General features: G+C 60.8%; 1 protein-coding gene and 1 long non-coding RNA gene across 5 annotated transcripts; one reads left to right on the plus strand and one right to left on the minus strand.

Annotated features, from left to right (window-relative positions):
• Window positions 1–2,324: 2,324 nt before the first annotated feature.
• On the minus strand, window positions 2,325–3,351 carry LOC109494141. The gene is made up of 2 exons (XR_002148743.2): window positions 3,245–3,351; window positions 2,325–3,086 (listed from the first exon to the last, which is right to left on the minus strand). It is a non-coding gene; the product is annotated as an uncharacterized LOC109494141 (long non-coding RNA).
• A 356-nt stretch (window positions 3,352–3,707) lies between these two features.
• Window positions 3,708–24,253, plus strand: SLC13A5 (solute carrier family 13 member 5). 4 transcript variants are annotated; one of them, XM_019817022.2, is made up of 12 exons: window positions 3,708–3,842; window positions 9,868–9,996; window positions 10,208–10,344; window positions 12,198–12,382; window positions 12,941–13,109; window positions 14,106–14,228; window positions 15,991–16,206; window positions 16,907–17,007; window positions 17,945–18,063; window positions 20,225–20,386; window positions 22,954–23,091; window positions 23,758–24,253. In XM_019817022.2, exons 2-12 carry the CDS (start codon window positions 9,898–9,900, stop codon window positions 23,887–23,889), a joined length of 1,581 nt encoding a protein of 526 aa, XP_019672581.1. In that variant the 5' UTR covers window positions 3,708–3,842; window positions 9,868–9,897; the 3' UTR covers window positions 23,890–24,253. The 4 variants fall into 4 exon arrangements, with proteins under 4 accessions (XP_019672581.1, XP_003996187.1, XP_044900465.1 ...); XM_003996138.5 differs by lacking the exon at window positions 3,708–3,842 and adding an exon at window positions 4,454–4,776; XM_045044530.1 differs by lacking the exon at window positions 3,708–3,842 and adding an exon at window positions 8,400–8,544.
• The last annotated feature ends 325 nt before the right edge of the window (window positions 24,254–24,578 follow it).

Here is a 24,578-nt window from a genome sequence, read left to right on the forward strand (position 1 = left end):
CATTTCAAGACAAACGTAATCGAAAGCCAACCTTTTTTACCTTTGCCACAGACAAGTGGATTTGAAAGCACATGGGGCCAATAGATGACATCCACCCTGTGCTTTCACATTTTTTTAAATATTTATCTTTGAGAGAACAAGACAGAGCACATGCGGGGGAGGGGCAGAGAGAGAGGGAGACACAGAATGTGAAACAGGCTCCGGGCTCTTAGCCGTCAGCACAGAGCCCAGCGCGGGGCTCGAACCCACTGACCACAAGATCATGACCTGAGATGAAGTCGGTTGCTGAACCGGCTGAGCCAGCCAGGTGTCCTCAGCTCTAAATATTTTTAAGACAATCCTAGTCTTGGCCCCCAGTGATGCTGGTCTGTATGAGTGTCCAGAGCCGCGACGGCCTGTGAAGATGTTACGCTTGCCTTACATTCTCATCATCACTCAGCTCTTCTCACAGAACATCGATAGGTGTGCTTTCGGAGGCTGTTCTGCAAAGTCGTTTTGCTCGATAGATGGTTTCGTAAATGAACAAGTGTGCTGGGGAGGCGGCCTGCAGGGCTCAACATGAACAGCGTTCTGTAAATTCTGATGTGGTTGCACCTGGGTTTAGGGGATTGAAAAGCCGTTACTACATTTGTGTAATTTCTAGAGTCTGATTCTGGCCATCGCATCCGCCACCTAACGGTATCTAAGGGAATTCTCATCTCTGTTTTCATCAACACCCCATTTTCATGTCTTAGAAATTCACCCATAGGCTGGTACAGTTTCAAAAATTTAAATTGCACACGAAGCCCATTGTGTCTTACCAGAAAGTAGTAACTGCTAATTGAAACTGAGGTCAAATTGATATACCTCAGTTTTTAAAAAAATGTTGATTTATTTATTTTGAGAGACGGGGGGGCGGGGGCAGGGAGGGGCAGGGAGAGAGGGAGAGAGAGAATCCCAGGCAGGTTCCGTGCTGTCAGCACAGAGCCCGACGTGGGGCTCCATCTCAAGGACCATGAGATCATGACCTGAGCCAAAATCAAGAGACGCTTAACAGACTGACTGAGCCCCCCAGGTGCCCCACTGCCTTGGTGTTAAGATTAAAATTCTATTAGGGGTGCCTGGGGGGCTCAGTCGGTTGAGCGTCCGACTTCGGCTCAGGTTACGATCTCGCAGTTTTTGGATTCGAGCCCCGCGTCAGGCTCTGTGCTGACAGCTCGGAGCCTGGAGCCTGCTTCCGATTCTGTGTCTCCCTCTCTCTCTGCTCCTCCCCTGCTCATGCTAGGTCTCTCTCTCTCTCCTTCAAAAAAAAAAAAAAAAAACATTAAAAGGATTAAAATTCTATTAAGTTATTCAGATGGGGATAAAAGTTGCATTACACAATTACAGATGATATACATTATGACCAAATATTCCAAAATAATTTTAATTTTGTGTATATCAGTAAAAACACTTTTAGTTAGGGAACTATTTTTATCTTCAAGAAATATATCCTAATGTTTGAATCCATATCTTGAGGAACATCATTTTTATTTATTTTTTATTTAAAAAAATTTTTTTAACGTTTATTTATTTTTGAGACAGAGAGACAGAGCATGAATGGGGGAGGGGCAGAGAGAGAGGGAGATACAGAATCTGAAACAGGCTCCAGGCTCTGAGCTGTGAGCACAGAGCCCGACGCGGGGCTCGAACTCACGGACTGCGAGATCATGACCTGAGCCGAAGTCGGCCGCTTAACTGACTGAGCCACCCAGGCGCCCCGAGGAACATCATTTTTAAAAAGCCCCAAGGGGAAACAATGCAGAACAGATCCTGAGGGGGTAGGTTACTCCAAGCAGCCACATCGAGATACGACGTTTGACACCTAATATAGTTAATCCATTTTTCGGTAAGTTACCAATACAAGATATAAATTGATACACTCCTTTTCATTACTTCATTTATTATCATGCAATGTTAACAGGCTAAAATTATAAGCTTTTTTGGGGGCTCCTGGGTGACTCGGTCGGTTAAGCATCCGACTTCGGCTCAGGTCATGATCTCACGGTTCGTGGGTTTGAGCCCCGTGTCAGGCTCTGTGCTGACAGCTCGGAGCCTGGAGCCTGCTTCAGATTCCGTGTCTCCCTCTCTTTCTCCGCCCCTCCCCTGCTCGCACTCTGTCTCTCTCCCTCTCTCTCAAAAATAAATACATTAAAAAAAAATTTTTTTAAGCTTTAAGCTTTTTGTAAGTGGGAGTTTGATAAAAAACAACAGAGTTTTCTGCTGGTAAATATATTTGCATTCGAAAATCGAACCTTTATGTTCAGCTTTTGGAAATAACTAAATAAAACTCATGAATACAAAAATGGGAAATAAGTTCATTAATTTATTAGATATTACCATCACGCTGTTCCTACGTGGTCCACATGTTTAGCGAAAGACAAATATCCCTGCTGCTAAAAACTAATTAGTCTAACGGCTGCCAGTGGGCACTGAATCTCCATCAGTCTGTCTTGTCCGTCAAGGTTCCATATGAGCGTGCACAGTCCGTTTCTAGGCTCTTTAATCTGGTGACCTACTTTTTTCTGTCCCCATGCCGGTAGTGAGTGATGGCACCAATTACTATGACTTCGTAAGCCTTGAACTCTGATAGGGCAATTTCCTTCCATTACTCCCCGCAAACGTCTGAATTCTAGACCGCTTGTGAGATGAAGACTCCGTGGGGGTTTAACGGGAATCGAATGGGACTTGTTGATTGACTTGAGAGACGCGTGTCTCTTTACGGTGTTTGGTCTTCCCGTCCACGAATTGATAGAATCCCTCCATCCACGTGGTTTATTTTCTCGTCGCAGTACTTACGTTCTAGGGCTAAATTTCTAAAGTTTTTTTTTCTCAACAACTTTGTTATTTTTTCGTTCGCTGATGGATTCTGACTAGCCTCCACTGCTGCCTGGCAAATCTTACTCAGCTCCGAGGTCTCAGCTCAAATGTCACCGCCTCCGTGAAGTCTTCCCCCATCGCTGCTGCAACTCAGAGCATTTTTTGGATACTGGTAAGAGCGAATCTTTCCCGACTGCTTCTCGGATGCCAGAGATCGTGTTGGCTCTCTGAGCGTTGACTCCTGCAACCTTCAAGGCAACTTTTTGGAATCAGTGGGTGTTACTACCCCCATTTAAGAAAAAATGAGTTTCATGTGATAAGGCCGGGACACAGATCCAGGCAGCACGGCTCCGGGGTCCACCTCTACCCGGGTCGTGCCCCCTGGAAAGCCGTTGTGTTAACCTACCGAAATGGTTTCCTTGTCTCATTCACACGTCCCGGAGCAAAGGCTCTGAGAGAGTGCACCGCACCAGCCACGTGGAAGGTGCTGGCTGGCAGACGGTGAGGAATAAAGCAGACATTAAAGAAAGTCCACGCCAGTAAACATAAAGGTACAGATTGTGGTGAGTGTGCGGGGTGTGGGGGTAGAGGGGTGGGGGTGGGGAAGGCAAGGGGGGAAATTCTGAGAAGGACAAAGCAGGAGGGTGCTGGCAGGAGGCTCGCAGAGGCAGGAGGGGTCTGGGGGACCTCCTTAGGTGGGGGTCACGGGAAAAGTCACCGGCCTGACTTAGGATGTGTTGTTTTAGGTCCTGCTGTGCGTCCTGGCGGGAAAGGTTGGAAATGCGATGCGGGGCTCCAGCACCAGGGCGGGATGAGACCCGGCCTGACCACTAAGGGGCAGGCTGGGGTTCAAGCCCAGGCTGGGTGCGACTCACCAACAGAAAGCTGCAGGATGAGACCGGCCTGCGGAGGAGAAGGGAGGGAAGGAGGCAGTGAGGAGGCGTATTGTCTGCACCTTGGTCTCCAGCGCCCCAGCCAGGGGCCCGGCACACAACAGGCGCTGAGTAAGTGTTTTCAGGAGAGAGAATGTTTGAAGGGCCCTTCCACCGGAGACCCCCTGCCCCGCCGCCATCCCCTCTGTAACTTGGCAACAGCAGCCTGGGTCAGGCGGGAGCCGCAGGCAGGCGGCTGGTGTCCGCTGGAGGGCGAAAGGCGCTCGGCCCTCGGCCCTCGGGGACCTTAGCGCGGCCTCCTCGGCGATGGCTGCAGAGCGCGGGATGCGCTGGGTCGGGGAGGGCGCGCGGAGGGGGGGAGGGGTCCTGAGCCCAGCGCAGCGCGGACGCGGCCGGGAGGCCGGGGTGACCTGCGGGCGCAAGGCCGGCGGCTAGGAGGGCGCGGGGACGTCTCCGCCAGAGACCCTTCTGGAGTGCGGGAGGCGGGGGCGGGAGTAACCGGCAAAGGAGGGAGCGGCCGGGGCGTCAGTTCCGAGGGACCCAGGGGCTTGCGAGGACTTTCCGTCTGGGAGCCCCGCGGAGACCAGGAGGCTGCAGGTGGCTCTGGGGACGGGGGCTCACGCCAAAGCCGGCACCACGAAGGACCTATCGCCCCTGGTCGGCAGCCCCGCGCGCGCCTCTGTCCTGGGTGGCGCAGGAAAGGCTTGGAGAGCCGGCGGGTGCCCGGGCCCAGGACGCTCCCGGGCGGGGTTGGCGGAGTTGGGGGCCGGCGCGCCCCACCGACCCCAAGCGGTGGCCCCGCCCCTGGGGCCGCGGGGAGGCCCCGCCACGGGGGCGGGGTTGGCACTGCCCCCCCTCCCCTTCCCGCTGCGGCCCCTTCTTAAGCCCTCGGGTCGCTGGCTGCCGTCACTCGCCTCTCCCGCCGCCTCCCTCCTGCGTTATGGCCTCGGCGGCGCGCACCTATGTCTCCAGGTTCAAGTCCTTCGTGATCTTGTTCCTCACCCCGCTCCTGCTGCTGCCACTCGTCATTCTGATGCCCGCCAAGGTCAGTTGCGTCTCCCCGCAGCCCCGCCGACCCCCTGGGCCCTGCGCGGGTCGCGGGCACCGACCCGGGAGCACAGAGCTGGAGCGCGGGGATCCCTGGGCGCGCACTCTGGCGGGAGCTCCGGGGGCCAGATGGGAGGTGACCACAAACAATGTGGAGGGGCACGGAGACCCCAGGGCGCAGAAACCCGCAAGCTAGCTGGGATCCTGCCACACGGGCTGTCCATGGGCTCAGCCCCTGGCTCGGAATCTCCCTCCACTTCACCCTCAAGTGTCGCCCGCACCCACAGGGAGCCTGGGCGCCTGTGTACCCCCACCCCCTCTTAGCAAGTGAGGAATTTGCAGCTGTGGGGGGCTCCCGAGGCCAGTGAGGGACGCTGGCAAAAACCCCTGAGTGGATGCCAAAGGGCTGTTTTTGCCTCTCCCTGGCCCTTCTCTGAGCCTCAGTTTCCCTCTCAGTGATGCACATTTCTTCCCTGCTCCGAGGCCGGGAAGCCGCCGGCTGAGAGGCTGGTCAGAGTTGGCCTGCGGCTCCAGGCAGGAGGCGGGCGCGTTCCCAGGCTCACGCCTTGGGTGGCACGACCCAGGGCTTCGGGGAAGCCGCGGCCCTTACCCGGCTGCCCAGCGCTCAGGGAGGGAGGCCTGGATGAATGGCCTTGGCCGCAGGGCGGGGGCGGGCCGGGAGCCCTGGCCGCTGGGCCGTGGAAGCCCGTTTGGCAGAGGCCCGAAGCCCTTTGAAGCCTTTTGTGGCTGCTGGCTGCTCCTTCCTCCATCCCTCTTTGAGCGCCTTCACTCTGAGCCCAGACAGGAAACCTCCGGTTCCCCACCCCCACCAGGGGGCAGGTTCAGGGGAACAGAGGAGCTCTTTAGGGGGTGCCCCGGGGGCCAAGGAGGTAGGGGGGCTGGGCTGGGAGTTCGGGGAGCCCACCTGTGACAGATTTCACTTCCACCACCGCCTTCTCTGTGCGACTTTACCCAAGAGCCCGCACTTTCTGGGCCTTGGTTTTCTCATCTCTACAGTGGGCGAGGAGGTGTGCTTCTGACGCTTTCCGACTTTGGGCACCAAAAGCGGACGATGCCAGTTCCTAGGATGGGGGAGGGAGGCCGGAAGGACCCTTGGGTGGGCTGCGCGTGACCCTGGACCGGCCAAGGGCCTCAGATCCGGCCGTGGGGGGCCCTTCAGTGCCGCACCAGCTGCGAGAAGCCGTATTTTCTCGTGGACGGCGAGGGAGCCAGGCAGGAAAGCTGGCCTCCTCTGTGCTGGCAGGGAGTGAAGTTCCTGGGAGGGTGACAGCAGCTTGGCTGACCCTCCTGCTCAGAGAGAGCGTGGCTGAGACCCCACCCCCCCACCCCCGGCCCACACACACCTCTACACGCCCGCATGAGCGCACACAGGGGGGTCCTGATGGGACCCTCAACTCGGGGTGTGTATGCACGTCAGCAACCCGCCCTGGGGGCGAGGATCAGGCGAGGAAGGGGAGACCCTCGTGAGAGGCGTCCTACAGGCAGCCTTCCGTGCTGTCCCCTCCCCCCCTCCCCCGCCGGCGTCAGGACCCTGTGTTCTTGTTCCCTCCCGCGTGCATCTTGTTTTGGTCACCAGCAAAGAGCTCGCTGCCCCGCCCCCACAGCGCCCCCTCGTGCAAGGAACCCAGGTGCACCTGTCGGGGACAGGGCTTCCGGGAAGGCGGCGGGCGGGCGGTCAGCAGCGTGGGCGGCCGTCCCGGTCCCCGAGCGCGCGGAAGCGGCTCCCAGGCAGCCACTCTCTGCTGGTGCCCGGCCCTCTCCCCGGCTTTGCTCTTTTTCCACCTTGATCCTTCCTGGCTTCATCTCTGCTCCACTTCTTGGGAGTTTTCTCTGGGTCCTTCCCCGAGAAGGTTGCTCTTTAACAAAATAAACAATATGTTCATCCTATTGTTTGTTTTGTTAAAATTATTAAATAATTCTCTTTTTAAAGTTTTTTTTTTTGTGTTTATTTTTGAGACAGAGAGAGAGAGAGAGAGACAGAGCACGGGCAGGGGAGGGGCAGAGAGAGGGGGAGAGAATCCCAAGCAGGCTCCACAGTGTCAGCCCAGAGCCGGACGCGGGGCTCGAACCCACCAACCGCGAGATCACGACCTGAGCCGAAACTAAGAGTTGGACGCTCAACCGACTGAGCCACCCAGGTGCCCCAAAATTATTTAAAAATTCTTAATTGCAAGGTCTGTTACATATAATATGAACATGAAAACACCCTTAAGTGCCCTAACACACACCCACGCACAGATGTGCTCTCACCCACGTTTCCCCGTTAAGCACCGTGTCACAGACACCCTTGCTTGTTAATTAGTTTCATAATGAGCCATGGTTTTATTCACTTGTGCATCAGGCAGACGGCTGTTGACCCGCTGCGTGCTGGGCACTGCCCTGTGACTCCCACTGTCCACCTTTCTCTCGGAATTAAGCTCCCTTCCAGACGCATTCCCAGCGGGTTATATTTGGTGCCTCCAGGGACCGGGCCGTGAAAAGTGGTTACACGTGTCACGTTGCTGAGTTTAGACGACATGAGTCACACCCAGCCCTCTCTGCACACCGGACGTTAATGGGTGCTCTTGGCTGGGCAGCCGGGAGAGGGCCGGGCTGGGAGTGGCGGGGGAGGGGGGGCGGATATCTGCGACCTTGCTGAGCATTGCTACGGCAGGATGATGACGAAGAGAAGGATTTGGGGATAGCGTTGCTGTTTTTAAATTCTCTGCAATGTACCTCCTTATTGTCCGCCGCTGGAGGGGATCATTCCTAGCCTCCCCCCACCACGGAACCAAGGTCCAGACACATCAGGGACCCTGAAGGCCAGACAGTGGCAGACAGTAGACAGGGATCGGGTCTGTCTAGCGCCAAAGCCTGGGCTTCTAACTGCGCTGCAGTCCTGCCTTGAACCTTGCGACTCCAACTAGCATTGGCCCCTGCAGGCCCCGGGCCCCGGGACGTCTGGCAAAGTCTGGGGACATTTTTACGATCACCCCTGGAGAGGGCCCTTTCTACTGGCGTCTAGTGGGGGCAGAGGCCACGGATGCTGCGTCTACAGTTCAAGGCTGGCTCGGTCCCCCGCAGAACCGCTGGTCCCCACGCGGCAGTGGCCAGGCCGTCGGGCAGTGCCCCGGGGTGCTCCTGGGAGGCCGATGGAGAATTTCCAGGTCTTGGTGCAATGTTTTCTGCACACAGTAGGTGGTCTCCTGGGTGACGAGAAGGTGACCGTGCACAGGTGCATCTGCCGTCAGGTGGATGGCTCGGGCTCGGCTGGTCTGTCCCCGCATCGGTACTCGGCCAGTGTCCCCTGAGTGTCAGCTGGTGCTGGGTGCTGAGGACAGAGTGACCCACGGGCTCGGGCTCTGCGCCCAAGCTGGTCGCTGTTGGCTGTGTGTGCTGGGTGGGGGCCAGCCGTGACAGCCCAGGGTGCGAGCTGCTGGGGACACAGGGTGGGTGGGGCGGGGGAGGGGCTGGGGAGAACCCCGGAGCTGTGCGGCCAGCGGTCCCTCCAGGCGGTGGGGGGGGGACAGGTAGCATGTGTGCAAGAGAAAAGTGGTGACAGTCACCGCCAGAGAAGTTCAGGGTACAGGGCGGGGGGGGGGGGCTGTGTCTGTAGGGCCTGCTCCTCACAGGGGGTCTCCTGAGCCCTGCTGAGGCATTTGGGTTTTGTCCTGAAGGCAACAGAAAGCTTTTAAATGGGGGATGCCCTGAACAGATTCGCAGATTGGGAGAGGGAGCCACAGTGTGCAGGGCCGGACGTGGGAAGGTCAGAAGGGTGCAGGGGGGCGGTGGCACGGTGAGGGGCAGGGGCGGCAGGTGTGGCTGACTCGGGGGAAGGGCCGGGAGGGGGGAGAGGGCGCTCTGGGTGGGCACCCCAAATGCCAGCCTAGGGAGGCGGGCCAGGTCATCCCCGTCCCCGGAGGCGATGGGGCCGAGGCCCCAAGTCCTACAGCCGGTGAGCGGCCGGCCTCCAGCTTGTGCCAGAACCAGGCCTGTCTCACCACAAAGCCGAGGTCCCAGGGGCTATGCGGCTAACGGCACCGCCGGACGGTTCGCCCAGGGTTAGACTCCACTCGGAAGCTCGAGGCCTTTGTGACGGGAGGTGCTGATGAGAAAGCCCAGTGATAAAAACAAGCCTGAATACCCTGCACCAGTGGTTCTCCACACGGGCTGGTTGGCAGCTAGTTTCCGGGAGCAGGCGCTCCGGGCAGCCCTTTGGGACGGGAATGAGAAGCCGAAGCAGGAGTTGGGGCGAGCGGGTCCCCTGGAGAACGTGGGGCGGTCCCGACCTCCCGTGCCGGCCGAGAAGAAACACTTCCTCCACGGCAGGGGGCCAGGATCCCCGCCGCATCTGCTGTTGTGAGAGGGACCAGCGCGTTACTGAACAGGTGCAGATCTTCCTGGACTTGGGACGGGGCTGTGTCCCCATCAACCCACGGCCAGCGGAAGGTATCTAGGCGGAGAAAGCATTCAGCCCCTGCCGTGGCGCCTGGAGCTCACCAGCCGGCCCCGCAGTTGGGCACCAGCCTCTCCGACCTAAAGTGTTGAATGTCTTGTGCAATTCGTGGAGTGCGGTCGCGAGAGTGACCACCGGGAGGCCCGTGGGGGCGCAGAACGGTTGTTCTGAGCTGAGGCCACTGTCGCCAGGGTCACAGAGGAGGCCGGCCGCTCGTGCGGAGCCCGGGGAATTCTAAATACGGATCCTCCTTCGTGTGGCCACGATGGCACCTTGGAGGGTCGAAAAACCATTAGGTCAAACAGTGGGAAGCTGGGGACCTCTGTATTCTGTCCTCGTCCTCGTCCTCGTCGTCCTCCTCCTCCTCCCCCCTCTTCCTCCACGCCCCCTCTCTTGCTGTGTCCTGCACAGGTGCAAGGGCTTGCCCAGGACCCAGCTGGGAGGCAGGGGCACGAGGTCCTGGGTCCCCTCGGGTCCTGGGCCGGGGAGGCTGTGCCGGTGGAGCGGCCCGAGGGCAGGCCCTCTGACTACGGCAGCCTGCTCCGGCCGTGCCCGCGGCTGCCGGCGGGGAGGGGGGGTGCCTGGTGGGGGAAGGGGGCACCAGGTGCCGAGGCCTCAGGGCTGCTCCTTCAGTTCGTCAGGTGTGCCTACGTCATCATCCTCATGGCCGTGTACTGGTGCACGGAGGTCATCCCCCTGGCCGTCACCTCCCTCATGCCGGCCTTGCTCTTCCCGCTCTTGAAGATTCTGGACTCCAAGCAGGTGAGCGCCCCCGGGGGCCCCCGGCGGCATGCTGCGTCTGCCCCGTGGCACACTCCCCGAGCCCCTGTCGGAGCTGCCCGGCCCCCCCGGGGACCCGACGTGTCTGGCCCGCGGACGGACCTCCTGACCTTCCATCCCCACTCGGGCTGCCTGGCCTGCTGGCCGGTCCCGGGGCCGGGGTGGCCCTAATGGGCCCCGTGCTGTCCTCCAGGTGTGTATCCAGTACATGAAGGACACCAATATGCTGTTCTTGGGCGGCCTCATCATGGCCGTGGCCGTGGAGCGCTGGAATCTGCACAAGAGGATAGCCCTGCGCACGCTCCTGTGGGTGGGGGCCAAGCCAGCACAGTGAGTGCCCTCTCTCTCTCTCTCTCTCTCTCTCTCTCTCTCTCTCTCTCAGCACAGGGCTCTGCACGGCCGGGCCGGGGCGGGACGCGCCACACCAGATGCCCCGTGGGCGAGGGCCGGCCGCCAGGGCTTGGCAGGCATTGGACCCCTGGGTGGGGCGTGTGAGCAGCGGGGAGTAAAGGTCCTCTGAATGCAGAAGAGACTGGGCAGGGAAGGCCCCGTGTGTTCAGAGGACCTGGGGGAGGGGTTGCAGGTCCCGCAGGGAACCGAGCGGGTGGAGGCTGGATCAAGCCCTGCCTGATACCCCTAGGGGTTCTGTGGGGAAAGCAGGAAATGGGCTTGACCCTGACCGCAGCACCTGCCACCTTGCCCTCAGGCTAAAGACTGCTGATGGCCACATGGGGGTCGGACCGGCCTGAGCCTCTAACTGGGGACTCAGGCCGCACCTTTCTCTTGGGGCTCCCTCAGTGAGGGCAGGCCTGTGTCCCTGTGTCTCCAGCCCGGCCTCCGGAGGCAGCGGCTGGTCAATTCCTGGTACATCCCTCCTGGGGAGTCCATGTGCCGGGGTCGTGGCGGGCACTCCCAGACCCCGGCCCCCGATCTGTCACGCTCCATGGAGCTTCTGCAGGGAGCTTCTACGGGGTCGAATGCAGAACCCCTGCATAGTCTGGAGGCTTGAATTCTAGAATTCTCAGAATCCTCACTCTCGGGATCCTTGGAGGGTGTGGCTTCTCCACAAGCAGGTGGACCTCGTTCTGGAGCGAGCTGCACAGATTTGCCTTCCAGACGAGGGACGGCCACACACTGGTCTCCGCTCTTCCTGGGAGCTCGGCCTCCGGCCGTCCACGGCACTGCCCGTCCTGGGGGGGCTTTTCGTTGAGCCTCTGTGGGGCCTTGACTCATGCAGACATGGCCTCCTCCTGGCCTCTGCTCTTCTGGGTCCATGGGGCCCATCTGCATGGACAACTGTTGAACCTTGGGCAGTACAGCCCTGGATCCTTCCTCGGGCCGGTCGGTGACCTCGGGGAGGGGTCTGGCCCACAGGAGCACGGAACCACCAGCAGCAGAGTCCCATTCAGCCAACCCCCCCTCTCCCCCCCAGCCTTCCAGTCCTGGCCCTGGAGCCTCGGGGAAGAATCAGACCCTCCCTGCTCACAGCCGAAAGGGGGAGCAGATGTGGGAACGTTCCTCCAGATCCGGCCAGAGACGAATGTCCCAGGGAGGCTGGGGGGTGGGGGAGGGGATGTGCTCGGCCCTGGTGGCGGGAGCTGGGAGGGAGGCCATGGAGAAGGCTGCGGTCCGACAGGTTCTCCACGAGGAGCCAGTCTAGACGCTGGGGAAGGTGGGGTGTTACCAGTAAAGGGACATGTTTCCAGAACAGTCTGTGGTCCTGGTCCACTGTCGAGTGGAGGGGGCAGAGGGCGTGGATGGAGCGGGGGGCAGGCTCCCACCCCCTGAGGGCTGGCCACCCAGCCTGGTCACTCTGGGGCCAGCTCTCCCCACTGGGCCGGTTCCAGCTGGATGTTGGTGCTCACTTGCTGGATGGCAGCCCCTTACAGCCCTGACTGGGTCTGAGGCTCTCGGTGACCCCGTAGCCGGCACAGGGGTGTCAGAATGTTTGTGCGGAGGGTTGGGGGGGGGAGGCACTATAGTTGTGACACCCTCTGACACCATCCGGTCTCACACCGGCTTCCACGCCTCGGCCCCAGCCCCTGCCACCCCTGCAGGGCCGTCCTGTCCCCCGCTGGCTCCCGAGGGGGGGGGGCCGGGGGAACCTGTGGCCTCCCTCCCCGCCCCGCCTCTGCAGGCTGATGCTGAGAACCTCCCTCCCCACCCCCCCACCCTCCCCACAGGCTGATGCTGGGCTTCATGGGCGTCACGGCCTTTCTCTCCATGTGGATCAGCAACACGGCCACCACGGCCATGATGGTGCCCATCGTGGAGGCCATGTTACAGCAGATGGAGACCGCCGGCTCCGCCGAGGCCGGCCTGGGGGCCCTGGAGCTGGCAGACAAGGGCAGGGCCGGCCAGCTGCCAGGTGAGCCCCCGGCCCGGGTGCCCCTCACCCCTGCCCGCACCTGCCCCTGCCCGGGGGGCCTCTGCTCCCACAGGCATCGGGGGGCGGGGGGAGGCCCCGGGGCTGGCTAGAGAGCGCCCGTCTCATTCATTCTCTGCCGCGTTCACCGCACGTCCCCGGGGTGGGGGGGCGATGGCCTTGTCGCCGGGCCCCGGGCCGGGTTCCGGCTACAGAGGTGCACAGACACGCTCCCCGGGGACGGCAGAGCCCGGCAGGCCGGGTAGGGAGGCCCCCGGCGAGGCTCATCTGACCCAGGGATGCCTCGGCCGGACGCCGAGGGAGCGCTGGAGAGGGACGGGCCTTGTGGGGGGAGAGGGCCCTGAGGTGGATTCGGAGGGCTGTCCCTGTCCCCTAGCGGAGGGAACAGCCTGAGCAGGGACAGGGCACCAGGAGAGAAGGGCATGTGTGAAGCCACCGGATTTGTGTGGAGCTGAGCTCCTGGAAGGAGGTGGAGGCAGGCCGCAGGGGCCCGGGGCAAGGTCAGGCGCTGGAGCTCAGCCTGCCGCGTGCCCCCCACAGGGAGCCAAGTGACCTTCGAAGGGCCCCCCGAGGGGCTGCGGGCCGACCGCGACCGGAGGAGCGTGCGCAAGGCCATGACCCTGTGCGTGTGCTACGCGGCCAGCATCGGAGGGACCGCCACACTGACAGGGACGGGGCCCAACGTGGTGCTTCTGGGCCAGATGCACGAGTGAGTCACGGGCCTGCCTTCTGGGGACGTAAGGAGGGCCCGGGGCCGGGGGGCCCCCAGCTCTCCTTCCTGCTCAGCTGGGGCCGGGGCCGGGGCCGGACAGCCCTGCACCTGCCCGAGACCCCACAGGCTGGCTTCTGCTCTGGGGCGAGTCCTGCCCTCCTCCCCGGGCTCTCGCTCCGACGGGAATGCGCCCTGAATACGGAGCTGAAGTCGAGGGAAACGACAGTGTGGCGCGAGAGGCCGGGTCCCTGTCAAACTTGCAGAAAACAGACACAGAAGCCCCCTCCAGCGGGCTCGATGCGTTAACAACCCCGGCTGTTAACGGTGGTGCCCTATGGGAGGGTCACAGGTCAGGTTACTTGTTGCCTCTAAGCGCCCTTGAAGGGGCTGCAGAGAAACCACAGGGCTGGTGGGCACGTTCCCGCCCTGGCCACAAAGGGACACAGGCCTTGAGGAGTCTCATCCTGGGCCCGGCTGGTGCGGGTGGGGCTGGGATCACCGAGTGAGGGGCCCTGACGGGCAGCTACCCGCTGGACCAGGCCGGCAGGCAGGACAGCCGGGAGGCGGGAAGGAGCCCAGCCCGCAGACACTTGAGGCCCAACACGCAGACTGTTTTGATCTTCGAGGACCTTCTATAATGATGGCCTTACCGTTCTCCCCGGAGTTCCTCTGGGAAAGGCAGCTGAGTGGGGAAGGCTGTGTCTAAGGGAGCCGGTGCCTGGGGGCAGAGGGCCGGCCGCCGCGGAAGTGACCCTCCGCCAGCCCCAGGAGGATCTGGAGGGTGGCTTTCCCAGGGCCCCCCTGCCCTCCCACCTCATCCGTGGAGCCCTGAAGCTGTTGGCCGGCTCCTGTGTGTAGGCGAGGTCCCCAGGGGGGCCCGGATGCTCAGGCAGGGCGCTCAGCCACCCCCCGGTCTTGTTCTGTGCGTGGCGAGGCCCGGTCTCAGCGTCCACCCTGGGGACACCGTGCACAGCTCAGTGTCTCTCCCTTCAGGTTGTTTCCGGACAGCAAAGACCTGGTGAACTTCGCCTCCTGGTTTGGCTTTGCCTTTCCCAACATGCTGGTGATGCTGCTGCTGGCCTGGCTGTGGCTCCAGTGCGTCTACATGAGGTTCAGGTGAGCGGCTCCGGTGCGTCCGTGCGAGGCTCAGGCGAGCCCGTCTGGCCGGGGGTTAGGGCTTCAACACGTGAACGTGGGGGACACAGCGGAGTCCCTAAGAGCCCCTCTTGGGGAGGCCGAGGGTTACTGCCCTTGACTGCCACGAGGCCCGGTACAGCCAGGCGTCAGGGGCACCAGCCCGAGCTGGGGGGCTGCCCGAGGCCCCGAGGCCCGCTGAGCTCCTGGCAGAGAGAGCAGGGGGCGCTGGGCTGGCCCCGAGGCCACAGGGGCACTGCCAGCGTCAGGGGATGTCATGTCAGGAACCCCAGCTGTGGCCCCCCAGCCTGGCGAGGCTTCTGCTGCCCTTCTGAGGAGGGCGTCCGCCCGTGTCTGCCTTCTGGGCTGCCGCGCCCACACTGCCGGCCCGCCGCTCCAGCCCCGTGGTCCTTGCTAACCCGACGCGGAGCCTGGTGGGTGGGCAGCTCCCCGGAGCCTCGCCGGGACAGCTTTTCCCACTCAGCCCCGATGGCGGGAGCAGCAGGCCGTGCCTGGAGCGTTTCGGGCCCCGGGGGCCCCTGCTCCAGGCTTCCTAGATGCCCTCACCGGATCAGGGGTAGCACCTGCCTCTTGCGGTGCCCTCATCCGGGTCCCGCATCTGGATGGTGGTGGGGATCAACCTCAGGTCATGGGGCACGACCTCAGGGAGGCTGCCTCCAGCCTCCTCTAGGAAGCTCGTCCGGGAAGCCGCCTTCCGAGTTCACGAGTTCACGTCCAGCCCTGGGGTCCACAGGTCCCCAGCACTAACAGGACATCACAGCCGGCTCGTACCCGGCTTTCCTGAGCAGGCTGTCCCCGGGGCCAGGGATGGGGGTTCCTCTGCGCACCTTCCCCGGCGACGCCCTTGGGGGTCCAAGGGCCTCCCCGCCCCGGCTCTGCAGCACTGGGTCAGGGGCTCCGTGGCGGCCATTCTACAGGACCCTGCACCCCCCAGCCCGGGGCTCCCGCGGGCAGCCCGACCCACCCGCCGGCATCGGGTGCCAGCCCGGCAGCCGCCAGATTGGCCCTGAGCCGGGAGCGAACCGCTTCATGTCAGGGAGGGGGCGTCCGGGAGGCGTGGCGGCAACGGCTGGGGGCCGGCATGGACACCCACCTGCCCGAGGGAGTCCCGTCTGCAGCCGCCGTGGAGTCGGTGTCGGGACATGTGGCACCGGACACGGGCCGGGCAGCTGAGAGCACCGAGCGGCCCCTTATCCCGGGAGCCGGCGTCACGAGAACGGCTCACAGACTGGCCCTTGGTGCCGATTCCGTGCACCCCTGCCCTCCCGGGAAGTGTGCCCCAGGGGTCAGGAGGCGCTCCCGCCAGGGAGGGCTCTCCAGGGACAGTCCTGTTGGCCTCGCCCAGTGCCTTCAGGCTGACGGGGGCTGGAATGCCCGGAGAATCCCGTGGGCCGTGTCCGGGGCCCTGTGGCCCTGGCGGGCCCTTCCCACGGCTGAGGTACCCTTACAGCTGCCCAGGGATCCCTCCTCCTCCTTGTCCCTCATGCCAGCACCTCCGGGGGAGGTCCTGCAGGGCGCACTGTGGTGGCCGTGGCCACAGGCTCCCGGGGAGCCCCCTCCGGCTCTGGGGACGCCCTGGGCCACGCGCTGGGCACACCTAACAGAGACTTTCCCGCCCTGCGCACTGCGGGGGAGGGCCGGCAGGGGAGGGCCGCCGTGGGCGACAGGCAGCGCCGTCTGACCGTCCGGCCGGCCTCGCCGCCTTCTGTCTCTGCACCTCCAGTTTTAAGGCGTCCTGGGGCTGCGGGCTGGAGAGCAGGCATCACGAGAAGGCCGTGTATGAGCTGCTGTGGCAGGAGTACAGGAAGCTGGGGCCGTTCTCCTTCGCCGAGGCCAACGTCCTGCTCTGCTTCCTCCTGCTGGTCGGCCTGTGGTTCTCCCGGGACCCCGGCTTCATGCCCGGCTGGGTGTCGCTGGCCTGGGAGGAGGGCGAGACAAAGTAAGTTACGGGTTCCCCGGCCCCGCGCATGACTTCTGCAGCGCTGCCTTGGTTCACGGCTGGTTCTCTTCTCCCCAGTCCTCGCGACAGGCCCGCAGACAGTTCCTGCTGGCCAGGCAGGGTGGCCGGGATGTGACGGAGAGAGATTTGCTGAGCCCGGAGCTCTAGCTTCCAAACTTCTGTTCTGCCGTCTTTCCTCCCTCTGAAAGCAGACGGAGTCCGGGGTCCAGGGCCTCTTTGGCCCGGAGGATGTGTGCCGCCTCCCTCCAGGTTGAGCTGTTCTGTGGCCAGAAGGAAGCAAGGTTGAGAAACACCCGTGTCCTAGACAAGGCAGGCCATGCGGGCGGGCGGACAGCTGCCTGTGGCCACCTGTGGCATTTGAAGGCTCTTGAGTTATCACCAAAGCCCTCGTGGGCACCCTGGTGAACCCAGGATTCCAGAGAGTCTGATGAGCAGAGGTCATGAGGCTCGTCCACGGAGCAGCACAGACCGAGAGGGAAGCCAGTGGCTGAGGGTCACCCAGCTGGGGGCAGAGCTGGGCAGAGACGTGGACATCCTGGTTTCCAGCCAGGGTTCCGTCTACACGGCCCTTAGGGCTCCAGTCCTCACGCTCGGCTGAGCCTGTAGACGCAGAGCAGGCTCGCCGAGTGGTGATGGTCCCAAAACTGAGCTGGGCACGTCCGTGTGCTCTCTCTGCTAGGTACGCGTCTGACGCCACCGTGGCCACCTTTGTGGCCACCTTGCTGTTCGTAGTGCCTTCGCAGAGGCCCCAGTTCAACTTCCGTGGCCAGACGGAGGAGGGTAAGGCCCCCGGGAGCGTTCGTCAGGCCTTCCCTGGGGACTGTTTTCTGCAGATTCTTCTCTTGTGCCCTCCAGACGTTTGAAACCTTGGCAATATTATAAGAGAACCGACAGACGTTTCCAATTTCCCGCAAGGCCATCCGTGCTTTTTCCGGTTTCTCTCCTCCGGTCTTTGCTGGGATGCATGTGTGTTACACGGGCCGCTCAGATTCCGTTTCTCGGTTGTTTGGGTTTTCGTGTCTTTACGGTGTGATCACTTCCTGTTAATGCCACAGGCTTCACGTCCATTTTCTGTAATTATGGCATCGTAGCGCATCGAGGGGCGGAACTGTTCTCTCTTGTGGAACGTTCTGGCCGTTTGGAATTTTCCGTTGCTGTCAATTAGTGTTTTCAGGTGCATAGGTGTTTCTTCTTTTTCTAAAATTTTTTTAATGTTTTTATTTATTTTTGAGACAGAGAGAGACAGAGCATGAGCAGGGGAGGGGCAGAGAGAGAGGGAGGCACAGAATCGGAAGCAGGCTCCAGGCTCCAAGCTGTCAGCACAGAGCCCGACGCGGGGCTCGAACCCACAAACCATGAGATCATGACCTGAGCCGAAGTCAGACGCTTAACCGACTGAGCCACCCAGGCGCCCCTAGATGTTTCTTCTTTAGGATAAATTTCCAGGAGTCGTGTTATTGTAAGGGCATATATGCCAAATGGCTTTTCAAAAAGATTGGGCCAATGCGTATGCTCCCCAGGAGTGGGTGACAGCGTTACCCAGCATTTTTCACCAGCACTGGGTGTGGCGTTCATTGTGAGTTTCAGCTGATGCGAAACCTCGCTCTGGGAGGGCGTCCCTGGTCCACACAGGCTTTGATTCCCCTGGAATCGATCTCTTTTGCTTCCCGCTGCTGCTCTGGCTTGTGTATGTGTGTCTTTTGTTGTTTCTTCCCAGAAAGGAAAGCTCCATTTTATCCCCCTGCGCTGCTGACCTGGAAGGTGACCCAGGAGAAAGTGCCCTGGGGCATCGTGCTGCTGCTGGGGGGCGGCTTCGCACTGGCCAAAGGATGTGAGGTAACGCCCCCGGCTGCCGGCTGCCAGGGCCCCTCTTGCACAAGACGGCGGCAGAGACCTGAGGTGTCCCTCTGCCCACACCCCTGCTCTGTGCTCTGTGGCTCTGTGTCTGCTCCGCAGAACTGCACGCGTCTTGAGGACAGGGGACTCTGTCTCGTCACCGAGAGGCCCTGCAACACGGGCAGTGCCTGCAAGAGAGAAAGTGCTCTTTGAAAAATTGTAGAAACGAGTGAATAAGTGACCAAGAGAATAAGTTAACCAAGAGAGGCAGGGGACGCTGTGAGGGCTGCCCTGGGGGTTGGCGATAATGATCTCTGCTTTGATTTGTTCTGGGAGGTCTTTCTTTCGAGTCCCTGTGACCACTTCCACCACTGCACCTGGTTCTTTTACTTGATGAGTTCCTTGTTGATACAGTTGACATTTAAGCATTTTTCTCTAGATAGGTATGTAACAGCAGAGAAGGAGAGCACTGGTGTTTAGGAGAAAACACACACAAATGAAACTTTCTTACTTCTATTCCTCCCCAGTAGGGAAGAAGTAGGGTTGAGGGAGAGATGAGCCAGCTTCGTGCTGATATCCATCCACCCATCCAACTGTCCGTCCATCCATCCATCCATCCACCCGTCCATCCATCCGTCCGTTTTTCCTTCCTTCCTTCCTTCCTTCCTTCCTTCCTTCCTTCCTTCCATCCATCCATCCCTCCAATTGGCTGTCTGTCCATCCATCCATCCATCCATCCATCCATCCATCCATCCATCTATTTTTCCATCCCTCCATCCCTGCATCCCTCCCTCCCTCCAACTGTCTGTCTGTCTGTCCATCCATCTATCCATCCATTCATCCATCTGTCTATCTGCCATCCATCCGTCCATCCATCCATCCTTCTTTCTGTCCATCTGTCCATCCACCCATCATCCATCCACCCATCCATCCATTCATCCATCCACCCATCTATTTTTCCTTCCATCCATCCAACTATCTGTCCATCCATCCATCTATCCATTTATCCATCTGTCCATCCATCCATCCATCCATCCATCCATCCATCCATCCACCCTTCCATCCGTCCATCTGTCCATTCATCCACCCATCCATCCATCCAGGAATAGAATGTCATGGACAAATTTGGTCTATCTTATTTCTGCTGTTCCCTCAGCATCTAGAATAGAGCCCAGTGCATAGCAAGGACATAAATATCTTTTGGATGAACAAATGCATCCATCTGGTCAACTCACCCATCCATCTGTTATCTCCCATTCATTCATTCATTCATTCATTCATCAAACATTCCCTTTATGTCCCTGTTAAATCAGTCTGAGCATTACAGAGGAGATTGATATATGTCCCTGCTTTTGAGGCCTTTGCTGCCTGGCGAGGGGGACGCATCTGGAAAAGCATGTCAGGGAGAAGTGACACTTGAGTGAAGGGGGAAGTGTGCCGTTTCTAGTGCAGGAGCAGCAGAAGAGGAGGCTGGTGCAGCCACTCCACCGGGGGTTACAACAGAGAGAGTGAACTTACTGTGAAGACAGCGGGTGACCACTGAAGGGTGGTGGCCGCGGCAAATCAGTCAGATCTGCACTTGGGAAAACACCCTGAGGTCGAGTAGACCTAGCAGGGAGGCGTTGAGGGAGATCCAGCAGGCGCCCCATACAGTCGGTCATCCAACCCAGTCTCAGAGCGTGAGGCCCCGTGAGCTATTCTCTCCTGAGACTCGCTCCTGCTCTAAATCCCCAGTGTCTGCCTCGGATCCCTCTCCTGAGCGTGGAGAGCTACCGGGGGCTGAGAGGAGATGGTGATGAGGAGCTCTGGGTGACTGGGTGGCTGAGTGGGCATAAGGAAGAAGGGGACAGGGACCCCAGGGCGGTGTCCAGCTTCCCAGGGTGGGCGGCAGGTGTATGGGAGCCCCGGGGAGCAGACTCTGGGCCAGAGAGAGTGAATTCAGGTAGAGGCATGTTGAGTGTCACTGGGCCAAAATTCAGTTATAGACCAGCTGGGCTGGAAACGGATTTAGGAGACAGCAGGGCGAGGGTGGGGATTGAGGGTGTGGCCTCGTGGAGCCCACCCGTGGCTCTTATGCAGAGAGAGAGCCAGACTTGCAGGAGGGGCTGAGCTCCTCGGGCCCGCAGCCTTTGGTGACTGTCCCCCCCCCTCCGCTTTCAAGGCCTCGGGGCTGTCGGAATGGATGGGGGAGCAGATGGAACCCTTGCACTCTGTGCCCCCGGCGGCCATCACCTTGATCCTGTCCCTGCTTGTTGCCGTGTTCACCGAGTGCACGAGCAATGTGGCCACCACGACCCTATTCCTGCCCATCTTCGCCTCCATGGTGAGTGACCCACCAGGAAGGGGACCCTTAGCCGTCATGGCACAAGAAGCCGCCAAGCTGGGACCGTGTCCTGGGTCCCTGAAGGGACGGAGCCCAAACACGCTTTGCGGGCCTGGGCCTCTGAGCCTCTGATGACCCTCGGTCTCTGTCCTCGGGTCCTCCGCGGTCCCCAAAGTGCACAGCAAGAACCAGGCCCTCAAAATCCATTTATAAATGTGGCTAGTTATTTCTCAAGCTGAGGAGACAGGATTTGCGGGCCAGTGTCATGGGGGTGTTGGAGGGTCTGGAGCACGTAGCCCGGGGTGTGCACGAGGGCGGCGGGGCGGGGCCGCCAGGAAGAGAGCCTGGGGGACTGGGTCTTGGGGAGGCGGGAGGGAGAGGACGGTCAGGGCGGGGGCGGGGGGCGGTGCCAGGCTAGAGGTCTGTGCTGTGGGCAAGCATGTGCGAGCCAGAGCTCAGGAGGAGGCAGGGCACGGAGAGGCTGTGATCTCTTACGCTTCCTTCCAACGCCCATCGCGCGGCGGTCCCGACCTCAGGGTGGTGCAGCAGGAGGCTGGGCTGGCGGTCGGAGGACCTGGGTCCAAGCTGTGGTTAGGGCCAAGTAAGACGGGGGCCGTGGAAATCTTCTGTGGGCGACAGCCCGAGCCTGGGAGAGACCGTGGTTGTCACCCTGGAGTCAGGAGTCTGAGCCAAGAGCTCAGGATTCAAGTCAGTAGATTTCCACTCTGTGCCCCGGCGTCCGCGCGTATGGAAGTAAAACCCAGTGGTTTTGTCCTTCCGTTCCGGGCAGGGATGAAAGTGTTGGAACTCGGTTCCCCTAAGCGGGCTGCTGGGCCAGCGCTGGTGAGCGCCCCCCGCCCCCGGGAAAGGCCTCCAGCCCAGAGCCAGACAAATGGAGGTCTTCACCTGGGGGTGTGGCCAGGCCCTTGGCAAACAGGCTTTCCTAGAAGCTGAAGCCCACGGTACCTCTGAGGCCCCCGGAGCCCCGGCCTCAGCACCCACCCCCGGAGAGGGGGCAGGCGGCGACCCCCAAGCTGGGTCACAGAGGCACGTGGGGTGCATACACCATGCACATCCAAGGCCAGGACGAAAGGGGGGTCAGGACACAGACGGGGTCCCTGCCTGGGCCTCTCAGCCCTCCCCAGAGGGCGTGTGCCCGGGCGTGGCCTTTCCTGAGACCTGTTTACCCACAGGAACCCTAACCTGAGGTCCGCCCCGGCAATTTCATATCTGGGAATGTATCTCGGGAAGATCTCCAGAGGTGCTCATTCCAGAACAACCCATCACAGAGTTACTTGTTACAAAAATATTTTCATAACAGCAGAGGATTGGGGAGATTAAATATAGTCATATGGAATGATACTATCAAGCATGGGGGGGGGGATCACAGCTTTGAAGGGTATTTAGAGTTGAAAACATGATACTTACACGTGGCTAACAAATGTCCAATAACGCCAGACCCTGACCCCCCAGCTTCCATTTCTGTTACTAATGTCTTTTTAAAAATTTTTAAAAATGTTTATTGATTTTTGAGAGAGACAGAGCACGACCGGGGGAGGGGCAGAGAGAGAGGGAGACCCAGAATCCGAAGCAGGCTCCAGGCCCCGAGCTGTCAGCATAGAATCCGACTTGGGGCTTGAACTCATGAACCGTGAGATCATGATCTGAGCCAAAGTCAGACGCCCAACCGACTGAGCCCAGGTGCCCCTCTGTTATTCATTTCTTAGGTATCTTTCTGGATGTATCACACACACACACACACACACACACACACACACACCCTCTTTTTAAACCAATGGCCTCATTCTGTGGTCCTGCTCTGCACCTGAATTTTGTTTTCCTGTGCTGTCACTCTTCACAGCCCCAAGCTGTCCCCTTGTTTGTAGGTACGTTTTCATTTAAGCAGTCTGCTTCTGCGGCCACCTGCTTAGGGATGAGTCTGTCTCCTGAGTGCTTTGCTGATACAATGTTGCACAGGCCTCTGTCATCACGTGCACATAAATCTGCACGAGGGATCATCGCTAGTTTCCATAGACACGAACAACTATTGTGAGCTGTATCATTCGTCCATTCAGCAAACATTTAATGAACATCCACTGGGTGCAGGGCGCTGTCTGATGTGGCTGAATTTTAAGTTGTAAAGAGCGGTATCGAATTCCGTATGCAAACGATCCCAGACGTGTGTAAGAGCACGCGTGTGCATAGGTGAGGAGACGCGGGCCCTCTAGGTCCGTGGCAGGACGGACAGCCATGTGCACACGTGGGCCGCGGGGACGCCGCGAGATTCGGTGCGGCCTGAGCACCCGGCATGGTCTGTGGCACGTAGCTGGTGCCCAGGAAGTAGGTGCTGAATGGACCGAGGGGGCCTTCGGGAAGGCCTCCCCAGGAGGTGGCTGCGGGTTCAGCCTTCAGGGCCCAGCAAGGCTCTTACCGAGACCCGTGCCGACGGGAAGAGGGGCCGGCGGGACGGAGGCACAGGGCGCATTAGGGGGACGCGTTTCAGAGAGGTGGTCCCTGGAGCCTTCGGCACCTGCGTGTGTGACCCGTGGCGCCGTGTTTCTCCCCAGTCACGTTCCATCGGCCTCAACCCGCTGTACGTCATGCTGCCCTGCACCCTGAGCGCGTCCTTTGCCTTCATGCTGCCCGTGGCCACCCCGCCCAATGCCATCGTGTTTGCTTATGGACACCTCAAGGTTTCTGACATGGTAACGCACGACTCCCGGCTGGCGTCAGGGGTACCGACCGGTGACGGCCACGACCCGTGTGTTTGCATGCATGTGCTCCTTTGCTTCTTTTCTGAGACGTTCTCACGTTCCGGGGACCGCTCTGCCCCCAGAGCTGGGAGGTGAGGCGTGGAAGCTCTCACCTGGGGAGCCCTCGCTGAGCCCTCGGAAAGGGTGAGGGCGGGGGTCCCGCGTGGCTGTGACGGGCTTCCAAGACCAGCGGGAGCCCGCGAGGACAGTCAGGAGAAGCAGGGAGGCGGCGGGAGAGGCCACTGCCTGGGAGCGGGGGATGTCCTGGCCGCAAACGCAGACAGAGGACAACCCCCTCCTTTCTGCTTTGGCTCCGTCACCTGGGATGGGAGGGGGAGGCCAGAAAGGAAGGCCCTAGTGGTCACAGAGCCTCCGCTGGGCCTCAGGCCACCTCCCCGAGGCTGTTTCCAAATGCTGGCCTGGGTGTGGAGGTTTCCCGGAGGCTCTGAGCACCGAGGACACCTGCCGACCCGCCTTGCTCTGCCTAGGGGCCAGCTGAGCACAGAGCACAGGGCACAGAGCACAGCCCAGGGACAGGAGCCCAGCAGATCAGCCGTCACGGCTGTTCTGACGGCCCGGCCCACCCGGGGGTGCTGACTCTAACCCGTCTTTTTCCAGGTGAAAACAGGACTCATGATGAACATAATCGGAGTCTTCTGTGTATTTCTGGCTGTCAACACGTGGGGACGGGTCATCTTTGACTTGGACCATTTCCCTGACTGGGCTAACCTGACACACGCGGAGACCTAGGGAGAGCCTCGCGACCCGGCACGCCGCCCCCACCCTCCTGAGGACCCGAACCTCCCAGCACACCTCCCGGCACAAGTTTGGGGTTCGCTCCCCAAAGCGATCCAGTGTTGCCCACACCCCCACGGAGACCCAGCCTGGGGGCTCCATGCAGAGCTGGGAGGGGGAGGGCTCTGTAGGGTGGGAGAGGGGGGAGCCCTCCGGGGGCCTGCTGTCACTCCTGGGACAGGGATCAGGACACAGGCTCCTGTCCCAGCTCGGCCGCCAGCCGGCCCCAGGCTGGGGTCTGGCGTCATCTAAGGGGGACTCCGATCACAGCTTGGGAAGCGAGAAAACAGCCTCCAGAGCCCGTCCCTCTTCCAGCGTCTCCTGGGCTCCTCCGCTCCTTCCTGTCGCTCGGCAGGGGCCACCCGGCCTGGGGACGGCCGCTGGGGTCGGAGCCTCTGGGACCCGTGGGGACCGTGTTGCGGCCGCCCGAGGATGAGGACTTTGGCTGACATTAGCCACCGCACACCGCTGGCTAATCTCCCCTCCTGGCCTCGCCCCGTGTCAGCAGACGACGCGGACCCTTGCGCAGCCCTCCCACGCACCCCTTCTGTTGTCCGGGCCCACATATGCTCGGACCCCCGGACCGGGGCCCCCTGCACCCCGATCCTGCAGGCGGTGAGCCCAGCCTTGGGGGTGCTTTTCCT

This window comes from Felis catus, chromosome E1 (assembly GCF_018350175.1).
Source record: "Felis catus isolate Fca126 chromosome E1, F.catus_Fca126_mat1.0, whole genome shotgun sequence".
Classification (NCBI taxonomy): domain Eukaryota; kingdom Metazoa; phylum Chordata; class Mammalia; order Carnivora; family Felidae; genus Felis; species Felis catus.